The sequence below is a fragment of the Centropristis striata genome, chromosome 4 (genome assembly GCF_030273125.1).
Source record: "Centropristis striata isolate RG_2023a ecotype Rhode Island chromosome 4, C.striata_1.0, whole genome shotgun sequence".
NCBI lineage: Eukaryota > Metazoa > Chordata > Actinopteri > Perciformes > Serranidae > Centropristis > Centropristis striata.
In genome coordinates, this window is record NC_081520.1 from 41514798 (window position 1) to 41528866 (window position 14069).

At 44.6% G+C, this 14069-nt stretch overlaps 1 protein-coding gene across 1 annotated transcript; it reads right to left on the reverse strand.

Annotated features, from left to right (window-relative positions):
- Nucleotides 1-157: 157 nt before the first annotated feature.
- Nucleotides 158-12351, reverse strand: znf296 (zinc finger protein 296). Its single transcript, XM_059331514.1, has 3 exons — nucleotides 12027-12351; nucleotides 9152-9511; nucleotides 158-4636 (listed from the first exon to the last, which is right to left on the reverse strand). The coding sequence occupies exons 1-3, from the start codon at nucleotides 12076-12078 to the stop codon at nucleotides 2871-2873; spliced, it is 2178 nt and encodes a 725-aa protein (XP_059187497.1). The 5' UTR covers nucleotides 12079-12351; the 3' UTR covers nucleotides 158-2870.
- Nucleotides 12352-14069: the final 1718 nt, after the last annotated feature.

The following is a 14069-nucleotide window of genomic DNA, read 5'->3' on the forward strand; positions in this document are numbered from 1 at the left end:
TCAGAGGAACGACCCACTCTGACTAAGACAACATCCTGGTGAGAAAAATACTTAAAAATAGTTTCAAAAGCTTTGTTCTGGCTACCAGAAGAAGAAGGGGGGAAAAACATATTTAGAAAAGCATCCACAAGCAGAAAAGACTCAACAATACAAAATATTTCACCTCAATTGTTTATTGAGGCTCCTCGTGAGAAGGTGAATTACAAAATGGTGTCAAGTTTACAAAGACAGCGGAGCTTCACAACAGCCAGTGTTCAGCGGAAAGGAGACAATGCTAGGAAAAGTGGAGGCAGTTAATATTAATAATAATAACAATAACAATAATAAGTAGAGCAACAGCAAGAATGTCAACATCTATGTACAAAATATTATCCCTGAACAGTTACACTGCACTCATTCATGATCATTCGTTACACAACACACATTAGAAGTGGTTTTCCCTGACATGAATGCAAGTGGAGATCAGATATGGTCACACAGCGTCATCACAGTAGTCACAGAGAGGTCGACCTGACAACTTTGTCCTGTTTTTTTGTTAAAAGAACAAATTTACTTCCACTCAAATTAATATTTTTACTCTTATGGGTAGTTTTGTTGATCAATCTAGATCGTCTGTCTTCTCTCAAACATAATTTAACTAGTGTAACTTGGCTTGTGTTGCTGAAAGCGCAAAAAACAACATTTGAAAAACTCAACAGCAATGTCTCTTTCCAGAAATCATGACCCTGTTGGGCAAGATAATCCACAACAAAAATATGCATTATTTAATTGTTGTAATTGGTAGGAAAGTCATTTATTTTCGGTTGATCGGATTCAATAAAGCAAATCCAGCAGAAGTTGCTGAGCTTGAACTATTCAAAGTCAGACTAACTGAAATAAGAACATTTTAATTGGTAAAATCGTGGTATGGAACAGACTGGCAGTAAAGTGAGGTGATGTAATGGTTTAAGTCCTGATCAAACTCTATCTGGGGGGTTGGAGGTGTGGTGATGGGGCTCTGACTCAGGAAACTGCTGTACATGAGCTGTTTGAAACTAAGTCAGCTTCTTATTTTTAGTGTGAATACAACACTTAAGCAACCATGTCCACTAGTTACATACAGAACTACTTATTTTAACCAGAATCTTTTTTTTTTTCTTCCCTTAAACCTCAACCACTAGGTTTTGTTGCCTAAATCTAATAATTTAGTTCTGTCACAACTTGTTGAAAACAGTGGTCATGCATCTTGTATCTTTAAAAGTCATATTTTTTGCAAAATATCATTCAAACTCAGTTGTAAGAACATGTTGTCTACAGACAGTTTCTTGTACACTAGAAAGAAAAAAGTTCCTACATGGATTGGCCCTAAACAAGGTGTGTGGATTATCTTTAATAACCGGGTCATGCTTCCTGGAAAGAGACTGTTTTTTTCTCACTTTGAGCACCACAAGCTTCGTGTCATCTAGTTTCATTATAAAAGGACAGTGAACAAACGCAACAAAATAATCTAGATTGATAGACAGCACTACAGCTAAGAGAAAAAATATGATTTTTTTTTATTTTGGAGAGTCCCTTTAACTTTTCTCTCTTATATGGTCAGTGACACACCTGTCAGAAGCAGGTCACAGTGATTATGACGTGCTGAGTCACGCTCTGCACACAAGATCACAGGACAGAGGGTTCAAGTGGAACAGTCACCTGAGGCATTTACCCCCTAATATGGACAAACAAACAAACAAACAAATACATTCACACAAACTGACCCAAGTGCTTCCCAGGAAGCTCCACCAGTCGACTAGCTACTCCTGCACCTCTCCACCCTGTAGTTTAGCAGTTACACAATCACCAACATGCAGCATCCATAAATTAGGAATAATTCAAACACAGGCAACAAAAAACAGTTTCCAATGGCTGCAAAACATGCACGAGCTTCAAGCAGTCCGGCACTTTACAAATGTAAACAATGAAAGAGAGAAATTACCATCACAACAATAATAATAGGTACAAATAGAGAAAAATAATACACACCCGTTTCACATGTAGGTAAAATTGCAGTTTTTTTATGCATAGAAACGAATATTGGAACCAAAAGCATCAGTAGATGAGACTTTAAAGTCTCCTTATTCACATTTATAAAATTAGAAAAACAGAAAATCATCCATACATACTGTCACAAAGTCAGGAGCACAACCTCGCCAGACTCCGTGAGCCCTGTAAACATTACGTTAAGTGACAAGTGTTGTGACAAGCAAGCGCCTTTAAAAAGAAGAGTCTGAGAATCTGCAGGCAGACAGTGTTTGGATTCATTTCACCCTCGCGTCTGTTCTAACATCTTTAGTCTTTAAAAGGTCTTCTCAAAAGAAAACCAGCAACAGCTAGGAAACAATATGACCTCTCTCTGTCTGCTGAAAATATATTAACATTGTTCTATTGCTAGGCTTTTTTTAAATTCAATATAATCCCTTCTCTATATTATCTGACTCCACCTGTCCAGTGGGTCGCCACAGACATAAATCAGTCGACTTTTGCATCCTGCACTGCAACATGGTGATCAGTTTCCTGTGTCTGCATGGACTGTGGCGGTTCACTTCCTGTTCAAGAGCTCTGGTAATCTCCCCACTGAATGTCATGGCCTTGTTTTTGCTCTGTGGTCGATAAAGAACCGTAGGCACTTAAGTTTCAACCAGCAGCTTTTGCATACAGTCATGAACAGCGTGGCTGCAGCCGCGTGCCACCGCGCTGGCAGAGAGGAAGGGCCTGCTGCAGCTTCTCCTTTAAACTCGCTTCCAGTTCTACTTCTTCAGTGATGGGGTGGATTCTTTTATTTTGGAGGGGCAACTTAAATCCTATACAGTGCTGTTTTAATGTCCATTAGTGGATGAGAGAAGCTCTCATGGTGCAGAAGTCAAAGCTATGCTCACCTCTGCTTTGCTGTCAAGTGGGAAATGAAGCGGCGTATCTGGACTCCACACATACTCCACCTGCTCCTCCTCCACCTCCATGTTTTTCACCACATCACTCTGTATTTTGCTCTGCATTTCTGTCTGATCCAAACTGGCTTCATCCTCCTCCATTTTCACCACCACCGCTTCTTCTTCAGCTTTCATGGCAGCCAGAGTGTCGGCGGCGCTGGCCTGAGCGTACGCGCCCACGCTGGCGTGGCTCAGCCCGTGAACTTTCTTCAGATGTTTCTCCAGAGTGGCGTAAACGGTGAAGGGCACCGAGCACAGCTGGCACAGGAAGGACGCCTTGGCTCCCTGCGCGCCATGCGTCTTCATGTGGCGCGTCAGCTTGGAGCTCTGTGCGCAGGCGTAGTTGCAGAGGCCGCAGCGGTAGGGCCGCTCGCCTGTGTGGCTGCGGCGGTGCACGGTCAGGTTGCTGCTGTTTCTGAACTGTTTACCACAGAACTCACAGGCTTCATCTTTCTTCTTCTTTCCTCCTGAACCGGCGGTGGTATTATTGTTGTTGTTGTTTCCTGCTCCGATCACAGATCCTCCCACGCTCCTCCGCTCGTTCTCCCTCTGCCACTCCTGCACCACCTCGCTGACTTTATCTGAGCTCCAGTCCGTCTCCCTCTCTATGATCTCTCCTCTTTCGTTCTCCCACTCTCCGGCTCCTCGCACTCTGTCGCCCATCTCTGGACGTTTGGGCGTGCAGTTTCCGCTGGCGATGCCGCTCTCGCCGCTGCCGCCCGTCTCCCCGCTCTCCAGCGAGCCTTCAGACGGGCTGGCGCAGGGGGAGGTGTGAGGAGGTTCTCCCTGCCCCTCCGCCTCCTCTGCTCCTTCTCTCTGGCGCTGGTACAGCCTCAGCAGCTCCCTGTCTGCAGGTCTAACCTGTGAGGTCAGCAGCATCAGGCCTGAAGCTAAGGACGGGTACTTGGGCAGGGTCAGGTCTAGCTCAGAGGGGCCCGGGGCCCTCACCTCTGCACCAACCATCCCCTTCACCACGCCGACTCCAGCTGGCTGCATCTGGAACCTCCCTCTCATCCCCTGCCTCCCTACGTCCTCCTCCATCACCACCAGCTCCACCGCCTCGTATCCACCTCCTCCGCCTCCGGCCTCCCTGTGATGGCTCCTTATGTGCCGCGCCAGCTGGCCGCTCTGGGCGAAGGCATGGCCGCACACGCCGCAGTGATAGGGCCGGTCGCAGGAGTGAGTCCGGCGGTGGGTGGACAGGGCGCCCAGGGACTGGAAGCTCTGGTTGCACAGCTCGCAGAGGAAGTCGGCCTGCAGGGCGCTGGTCTGAGGAAAGGGAGAAGCTGCCGGTGGAGAGGAGGAGGGAGACAGCAGCAGGCCTCCGGGGGAGCTGCCGCTGGTGGTGTTGTTGCCCTCGGCGAGCTCCCTGAGACGCACTGAGAAGTTCAGTGCCTGCATGTTAGTGGAGGAGGAGGTGGCGTGAGTCTGGCGGGAGCGGCTGAGGCGCAGGGCGGAGGGCTGGAAGGCCGAGGCCAGAGCCTGGCTCAGGTGGCGAGGGTCCAGAGTGGCTGCTGCAGGCTTGAGTCCTCCTCTTCGTCCTCCTCTGATGTCGGTGTCCTCCTCCTCGTCCTCCTGGTAGAGGCTGAAGGAGTGTGTGTGCTGAGCGTGCTGTAGGAGCGCCCACGCTGATGGAAACACGCCTTCACACTGCTGGCAGGTGAAGTAGGACGGCTCCTCAGACACTAGGAATCAAAGAGAGACAAAACTTAGTTAGGAATCAAAATCTAAGTACTTTTCAAGCATTTTTCAAGGTGCATGTTTACATATTTACATACAGTATTCTGCTAATTTCACTTCTTCATCACATGAAACTAGATGGTGTTCTGCTATATCAGGGTTTGGTGAAGTCTTCTTTGTTTTTTGTTGTTTATATACTTTATACATTTTATATGTATGAATATTGGATATTAATTACTATTCATTTTTGCTGATGTGAGCCCATCCTGTCTCCTGAGGCTACTTTTCCTTCCTATTAGTGGTGCATTTTTTTAATACACATCTACACAACCCGTTATGAGACCCAATCCCCCAAAAAATAAAAGTTAATCAACAAGCTGAAAACTGTTATATAGTGACAGCATTCTACAGAAAAAAGGAGAACACAACCTGTTTGTACGTAGACTCGGCATCCTAAATTTCAAGCTCTTTCAAGCACTATATTCAAAATACCAAACTTTTAATTCACCACATTGCAGCACATTGTAGCCCTGTCCAATAAAATGATGGAGATAAGAATACAACATTTCCACTGAGTAAGAGATGAATCCACAAGGATTAAACCTGCACTAACTGCAGGGCAGGGAGAGTCAAGCTGTGAACACATCTGACAGATTCTTAGAGTTGATACGGTGAACTTTTCAAACAGTCGCCCTTTTTACACATCCAGTTGATACAAAGCAACATTCATATTTATATGTAGCTGTGTTTGTGTCCACCTGATCAATTCAAGTCCAGTTTTTCGACTCTCTTTTAGCTCTTTTTGGTCTCCTGCAACTCCTGAGGAAAATATCAGGCTCTAGCTGCTAAATGCTCCACTATGTTCACCAGCGAGTCGCTAAATGTGTCCGGCTGCTGTTTGGTGCTGAGCAGAGAGTCTACTTTGGGTTTTCAGAGCTTCTTTTTTTTACTGGAACAGCTGCCTGCTACGCCAAAACCCCTGCAGAGAGAGGTGAAGGTAGAGCTGCGTGTCGGAAATCAAAACAAAAACTGAAAAGATGCTGTAATGTTATAAAAACTAAAAAGGAACTCGAGTATCAGCATGATAAAAGCCAAATCTACGAGAAGAATCACACACTGACACGTTGATATGGACTGAATGAATGGAAGATGAAGCAGAGGGTCAGGTGATGAACTTCAGAATAAGGAAAAAGTGAAGAAGAGAGAAACGGGGATGGAAGTCCAACAGAGATGCAGTCGTGTCGCAAAGTACATCTGGAGATATTTTTATATGTGGATAGCTTTGTCTCCTAACCGAGAGCCACTCTCCAATTAAGCTGCAAATTGCTAATTAGCAGAACGTAGAAAATGAACGCTTTATGCAAATCAGGCACTGACTCAGCCTGCTTGACAAATGAGGCCTTTCTGCATAAATCAAAATTGGAGAGAAGATCCCCAAATTGAGAGGGAAAACAGTTCTTTTTTTTTTCTTTTTTGGAGAGGTTCAAAGCGGACTCTGGTATAAGCCTCTTTCATGTTTCCTCAAGTCAAATCCTTCTGTATTTTACTGGAGGGGGGGAGGAGAGTGAAGATGAAAAAGAGAGCAACTGTTTCTTTCTCTCTCCCCCTCTCTCTCTCTCCCGCCCTCCCTCTGTCTGGAGACGAGAGGAGCGGTGGTGTTCATGTCCTTTAACCTAGCCTGAGGAGAAACCCAGGAGAAGTTGAGATACTTCTTTTAAAAATAGGGTGAAAAGTGAGAGCAGAAAAAAAAGGAGAAAAAAGCGAGAGAGAGGGAGAGATAGGTAGGTCAGGGCTCAGGAGATAAAAAGAAAATGAGATAAAAAGATTATAATGTAGTACGGGGGGCCAAGAGACACCACGAAAATATGTCACCCCTTTGGATTGTACTGAGACCCATCCTCCAACCCCGGCGCTCCTCACCCCTCCACCCCCCCAAAAACCCTCCAAATCTTTCCCTGAGGGTGGGGGGGCTTTTGTCTCGGGGTCCTGGAGTGAAACACAATACCCAGCCGGTTTCTCTTTCCTTCCCTCTCTCCCCTCGCTTCTTTTTTTTTTTGTAAGGATTCCCATTTGGCCCGGGGTAGCACTTGAATATTAAGCAGAAGCAATAACTACTAATTAAAAATGCAGATTGGCTGGGAGCACTAACGAGCAGCAGGCAGAATCTCTTTTCCCTTGGGAGGCAGAGGGAGGAGAAAAGAGAGGAGGAGGAGGAGGAGGAGGAAGGGGAGGGAGGGAGGGGGGCGAGAAATTGAAAGAGGGCAAAGCGAAAGTGTGTTGAAGATGGGGGGAAGAAATAAGGAGGGGGGGGGGGTGTTGGAGATGAGGAAAAAAAACAAACAAGGAGAATAAATAAAAAGGAATGAGACAGATGCACGCGGCTCTTCAGTAATCCGTCCCGCTCTCTTTTCTCCTCCGTCCTCGCTGCCGCTTCGCTCTTGAATACAAAAAATAGACTGAGGACCTTTCTGTTGAGAGATAACTGCTCTTTCACTTTCAGTCATCTCAGAAGCTTCAGCAGCCCCCTCCCACCAAACACCACGTCCCATTACCTACAAGGCCAATTAAAATTGTCCCTTCGCTACTTCCATATGTCACAAACTATCAGATCTGAGCAGATAAAAACACTACAAGAACTGGTTAAAACTGCAATTACCAACTCTAAACCAATGCAACCTACATTCACTAATAAAACTTTAATCCAAACTTAGCCACTTTTCCATTATTCACACGCTGTCATGCTCTTTCCCTCTCTCCCCTCGTGCATTTGTTAGGTTTGTTGTATAATCCCGCGGGCGCAAAAAAAAATTACGAAACTCTTGTGTTCTCCGACTGTGAAGTGAGAGACAAAGCAAGAGATGAAAAACAGACTGAAATAGAAAAAAAAAAAAAAAAAAAAGAGGAGGTTTTGGACATGGCGCGTGCACCAGTCCCCTGAGCGTTACACAAAGGAAGGAACTGCTAACGTGTGTGTAAACGAACGACGGTTTCAAAATGTGCAAAGGGCCACGGCTACCTACTGACTACTGCACTGAGTGTGCTCAGAGATGTCCGGCTGTCATTTACAACATCCTGCTGCTCTCCTCTCTCTGTTCAGAGTGGAGCTGCAACAATGAGTCAAATGATCAATGCTCATCAGTGCTTTCACCAATATTCAATAGATTTTTGATAAATAATCGTCAGTAATGTGGATATGACGACTGAGTGGGCAAAGACAGTTTGGTATGTTTAGCAAATGACATCACTTCACTGTAATGCAGCCTTTAAATCAAGGAAAACACAATATTTACAATATTCAACATCTAAGACGATATTGACTCTTGTATCAAGATATGAATATGATATTAATATATTGGCCAGGCCTACAGTAAACCATTTTGGTAATTGATTAATCATGATTAAAGATTAAACATTTTCATGCAAAAATGGCACAAAATGCTGTTTTCATCCTGTTTAATATGGAGATTTGCTGAGTTGACTGACAATACAAGACATTTGAAGATATTACCTTGGATTTCGACAAACTAACACTATTTTTATGACATTTTATTAACCAAACGATTAACTGATTTATATAGTAAATAATTATTGATCGTGAAAGCGTCTTGAGCTGCAGTTCAGAATTACAGCATGACCTTCAAATATGTATCTGACCTTTAGAGGAAAAACACTCGTTGTAAGCCACGACAGTTTCAAAAAGGATTTTAATCGAAATTCACCGATTGACTTCCACCGTGGCGTATCATATCCGCCATGACCACCACCGCGTCTGCACAAACAGCAGCAAGAACAGGCGTGAAGAAAAAAGACCTTTAGGAAAATCAGTCCTAATGTCTGCTAAGAGAAGAGAGGGGATGATCTGACAACAAGGGGAAGAGGCGATGAAGATGAAGAAAAAAGGAGGAGGAAGATTCCCAGGAGCTCAGGTGGCTCGGCCCGGGGCAGAACAGTGGGAGATGGCAGAGAAGCTGCACATGATGCAACGTCCTCCGCTACAGTGTCATGAGAACATGAACAGCTTCACATCTGACCGTTTCAAACCGCCGAGCAACACTCAACCAGGAGACAGAGCGGCGTTACAACACTGAAACGTGCTCTGCTGCTGGTTTAGAGGACGTGTGTTGGGTCTCTGTTGTCCGGGGCGAGGTGGAGGACAGAGATGGAGAAACATGTTTACCTGGCCACTCCACCTCAGAGACTGACAGTCAGGGACATGAGAGGAGCTCAGGTGCTCCGTGTGGAGCCCTCGGGGACCCTCGGTGCCCTCTGAACGCTCCTGACGCCTATCCTTTCCACACAATTAGCCTGTGCGTCACTAACTCACGCAGGTCTGCTAATGGCAACGGCCAGCTAATGAGCTGGACTCGAGAGGGAGGGAGGAGGGGGGGAGGGGGGGGGAGAGGGGGGGCAGTTGTTAAATGAAGAGGAGGGCGGTTGAAAAAAAAAATAAAACAAAACAAAAAACAGAGTCACTAATTAGCAACCTGCCTTCTTCTCCTGCCTCTTCCAGCAGCACTCACCTGCTTTGCTGTGCTCCGCCTTCACCTTGACGCCGGGCTCCTCCCCCCAGGCCTTGGCCCCCCGCCTCAGCTCAATGAAGCCCGGCCCCGGCTCGCCGTTGGCGGCGTGCTGCTGCTGCTGCTGCGCTCGGTTTGCAGGTGAGGGGGGCGTGGCGCTGTCGTTGGCCGCTTGGTTCCGTGAGCGGCAGCCGCCCTGTTTGTGCTGGATGAAGGCCAGGATGTGGGCGAGCGGGAAGGCCCGGCGGCACTGGCCGCAGGTCAGGAGGTCACGACCCTCGGCAGGAGCTGCGAGCTGTGGAGGAGGAGGGCGAGGAGGCTGGTCGTCTGATGGAGCCACGCCATCCGCCATGTCAGTGACATCTGAGAAACATGACAGAAAGCTGAATTACTAACAGATTACATCAGTTAACTCAGACACAAAGTACAGAGAGGATGAAATGGTTCACGGCTTCACAAAAAAAAATACTGACGTTTGTATCACAGTTTTCAAATCTGGGTTATAATTTATAAATAAAGTCTGTGTTTGATTCTAGCACCACACGATAATTCTACTCCTTAAAGAATTGTACTTATTGATGCACTAACAGCTCTTATTGCACTAGACCTTGATTGTTTGCTTTTATTCATCCTGTAAGTCACTTTGGATAAAAGCGTCTGCTAAATGACTAAATATAAATATAAATCTGATTCTGTTAAGCATCTCTCCCAGAGGCTGGCGTGCAGCGTGCAACACGGGTTCGTTCTGCAATGAAAACATGGTGGAAGGGCGGTAACACACACTTTTCCTGCGAAGAGGACTGAGTGAGGTGTGGTCATATTTCATGTCAGATTATTTTAATCTGTGTATCAGTACTTTCTGAACAATTCAGCACATTTAAGAATACCACCATAATACTGATAACCATGGTAATTTTGCTCACTATAACTGTGATGAGAAATGTTCATCTTTAAGAAGAGTTCACTGCACCTGGCATTCAGATGAAAGACAAACGTCTGAGATAAAAACATTTGAAACCTGGTCATGTTTGAGCCGAGGACAACAGGAAGGGGAAATCATCTTTTCAACGGTCGACGCTATCAGTGAAAAGATCCACAGCAGAGTGGTTTCTCTAAAGCATTTGTAATCGTATCCATGCGGGTCATCAGGAGTTAGATATATCTTTTACACACATCGTTTTCTTTTGCAATATCTACAAAAGTCAGAAAAGAAATAAATACTAAACCTGAGTTTCCTTGACATCAAATGCCCCAGTTTCTCTCCAATAAAGGCTGAATATACAGAGAAAACCAAGCAAGAGTCCCTGTTACTTTGGATTTTCTTTGAGTTTTTGACCGTGCTCTCACAAATTAACAACCCAACAAAAGTGGCAAAAGTGCTGTTAGTCCTCGGTGAAGCAGGCGTGGTGATTGCAAGTGCTAGTTTCAGTTGTAGGCTCTAACAGAAACAAGGCCAATCTGCTCGGCGAACACTGACCACTTCCTTTAACCAACCCAAAACAGATCAGCTCACTTTGACTGTGTCTGCTGCAGAGAGACGAGAGCAGCTGTCCAGAAGCAGAAACATCACGACCTCAGATTAATGTACTGAGAAGTGATTGATTTAAAGATGCAACCTTACTTTCACTTTTTTTACTCATAAAACAACTTGCCCTACCAGCTCTCAGCGGGAGTTTCTCAACAGGAAGTGGGTTGCAATAAAAGAGAAAAAATGACTGAAGGTGTTTGAGATAAGAGCAGCCCCCGTGTATTTTGTGTTCAGGGGATCTGACAAAATCAGCCTGACAACTCTTATCTCAGGGAGCACTTTGAAATGCATGCAGGCAGGTGCAGGCACAGAGGAGTGGACACAACTTCACCCAAAGCTCTTCACAGTCTGAGTAAACTTTGGATATTTCCTAAGAAAGGCCTCCAGCTAAGGCCAGGTAAGAGGAGGAGGAGGAGGAGGAGGAGGGGTCAGTATTGCTCAATGCGGTCACGGGCACACCTTGACTGGATCCACCTGCCCCGGCTAGGCGGCTAACATCCAGGACAGGTACAGACAGTACAGTCTGAAGTCGGATCTCGCCAGTTGTTACTCAAAAATGTCACCTTTCCTGTTTCAGTGCTGCGCTGTTTGTGCAGACTTGCAAGGCGCGGTCACACACACACACACACACACACACACACACACACACACACACACACAGACAGAGTTGAGTCAGGGCCTGTGGTCACACCAGACACGCACCACTGGTCTCTAGCAGAGAACTGTAAAAAACAAATTCAAGTTTCTGTCCCATTTCCCATCGAACATCACGTTTCTTTGTGAGCTGCTTCATGTTTGATCAGTCTGAACTGAACCAAACGGCGAGTTTGAATGGGATTTATTCTACATTTTCACTTACAACATTACTTAACTATCCAAATATTAGAAATTAGCCTCGTTAGATGAAGCACGTTGAGGCCACTGTGTTGGTTTCTGAGCAGCAGAAGAGATAAAAACTGCTCCAGACAAACCAGAGAGCGACAGAGAAACTTGATCATGGTCTAACCTGGATATTAATCATCGTGTTCGGACCTGTAGCCTCTGAAAACAGCGTGCCAATAAACCGGTCCTTCCTCTATGAGCACCATCAGGGCAAACAGGACAGAAAAAATATGAGCCCTTATTTAAATATTTGATTTAACACATCCATATGTGGTTGATTAAAGTCAGTGTATGCTCACAGATAGTTTATATCATCATCCTTTCTCCATCATAACAAAACGTGCCAGCGCGCATCCAAACCATGCGCGCAAACTGGCACTGAAACAACACTGTGACCTGAATTTATATCAATTTCACCTAAAACAACAACAACATCCGGCTCCAGCAGCGTGTCCACACATCGCTTACCTTGAATTGCACTCAGGTGCTGCGGTCTGCTTCCAAGTTTGCGCCTGGACATCGCGTCGAGCGTTTGGCACCGAGTCTCGGTCTCTCCGGGTCTCCAAACAGCGAAGCGTCCAAAACAACAAACAAATCCGTCTTCTTCTCCGGTGAGCTGAGTGAAACCCGAGCGTGCTGCGGGGACAGACTGGTAGAGCTGCTGGCCTCCGCCTGGACTCACTGCGCTCTGAAGGGAGGCAGCGTTCAAGTTCACGCTTCTTCCCCCGCAGCGAGCGGAGGGCAAAAGGGGGCATGGGCGACTGTAGGCACCGCCCGCCCCGCGCCTGTGCGACCCTGACCCCGCCCTCCTCGGGTAACACACTCCCTTAACACTCTCTATCACTTTTCTCTCTCTCTTTTTTTAGTTTTTCTTCCTAACAAGCTTTTTCAGTCGGTTTAAATCAAGGTTTTCACATCCGATAGTGGAAATAGTTCCTCCCCAGCAGCTCAGAGGAACTACTTTTTGGTTTCCCACAGGTGTCTCCATAACCAAACTAGAAGCAGAGCACCACTCGTTTCTCTTTTTCTTCTTCACCAGCTGCGCGACTGCTTTACATATAGAAGTTAAAACACAGGAAAAACTCAGAAATACGCCTTAAAAGTTACAGAACAGAAAGAAAAAGCTGCAGGGAAGCATCTCCAGCAGCAGAACTGAGATCTGTCGCCATCTACTGATACAAAGAAACAGTTAGTGCACAGGTTTGTGCAGCTTAAGAGAAAAATTCAAGCACTTTCAAAGTTATCTACAGCAGTAGTTCTCAACCTTTTTGAGTCGCGACCCCCAATTTAACATGCATGTTGTCTCACTGAACACAATCTCACAGTTCAGATCAGACAAACTCAGTTGATACGACGAATTTTGGACAAATAATGAAGCAGACAACAACTAAACCACCTCTGTCTGTGCATTTATATATTTTTTTGTAACAGTCAGCTTCAAGCCAGAGACTCCTTGTAAAGTATTAATTTGCTAATTTGGGATTTGTCAGAAAAGACACAAAATTACCCAAAAAAAAAAGAATCAAATTGACCAAAAAATTACATAAAATTAAGCAAAAAAAGGACTCAAATTGACCACAAAATGACAAAAAAATGACCAGAAAAAGACACAAAATAACCAAAAAAGGCACACATTGACCACAAAATGACCAGAAAAAGACAAAAAATGATCAAAAAAAGACACAAAATTACTGGGGAAAAAAAACACAAAATGGGCAAAAAAGACATTAAATGACCAAAAAGACAAAAACACATTAACACTTATGTCGGGACCCCAAGGTTGAGAATGGCTGATCTACACAACATGCTTCCAGACTCTAAAAGCATTTATCATCACAAGTAAATTATTACTATACTTTTCTGTTCCCCACTGCATTTAATTAGACCAAATTATTTATTTCACGGCAGTGTAACTCGTTCTTTTTTATTCCTGTTTACTTATATTTTAGCATGTTCTTATTTCGATTATCTTGGATCTTTAATAGCAGTTTTTAATGGTTTACATATAAACTGGCCTTGCCTATAAAGGCAGCTGCAAAAATAAAAGTCTACAGAATTAATTTATACACACAGCAATCAATGTAGGCTACATTATTGTTTATTTTACCAGCTGTTCATATTAACTTTGCAGGATGTTTTGATTATCTAATGCTTGCTAATTTGCACACAAAGGGACCAACAAAGGTTCTCTAGCTATGAATGACAAGTGAATATAAGAGCGCCACTTTCTTTTTTAAACAATGATAACAGGATTATTTCAAATATTTAAATATCTTTAGGTTGGATGAGTGACAGTTTAGATGAAACACCAAATTGAAGTTAATTTAAAACATTCCAAACCTTGAAAACATTTAAATTTAAGCATTTTCCAAACTTTCACGTATGATTCCTTTAAATATTTAGGGTATGCAGACCAAAATACAGATCTTTTAAAGTCAAATTCAAGCACTTTTCAAGCGTTTCCAGCACCAGACAGCTGTGGGAAATTACATAATCATATAGAACACACAC

What these genes read in the sequence shown, in the direction of transcription:
- znf296 (XM_059331514.1), bottom strand. Translation starts at nt 12,078, where the DNA reads ATGTCCAGGCGCAAACTTGGAAGCAGACCGCAGCACCTGAGTGCAATT. An exon ending in GCACCTGAGTGCAATTCAAG is followed by an intron (nt 9,512 to 12,026) that starts GTAAGCGATGTG and finishes CATGTTTCTCAG; the next exon opens with ATGTCACTGACATGGCGGAT. An exon ending in GGCGGAGCACAGCAAAGCAG is followed by an intron (nt 4,637 to 9,151) that starts GTGAGTGCTGCT and finishes TTTGATTCCTAG; the next exon opens with TGTCTGAGGAGCCGTCCTAC.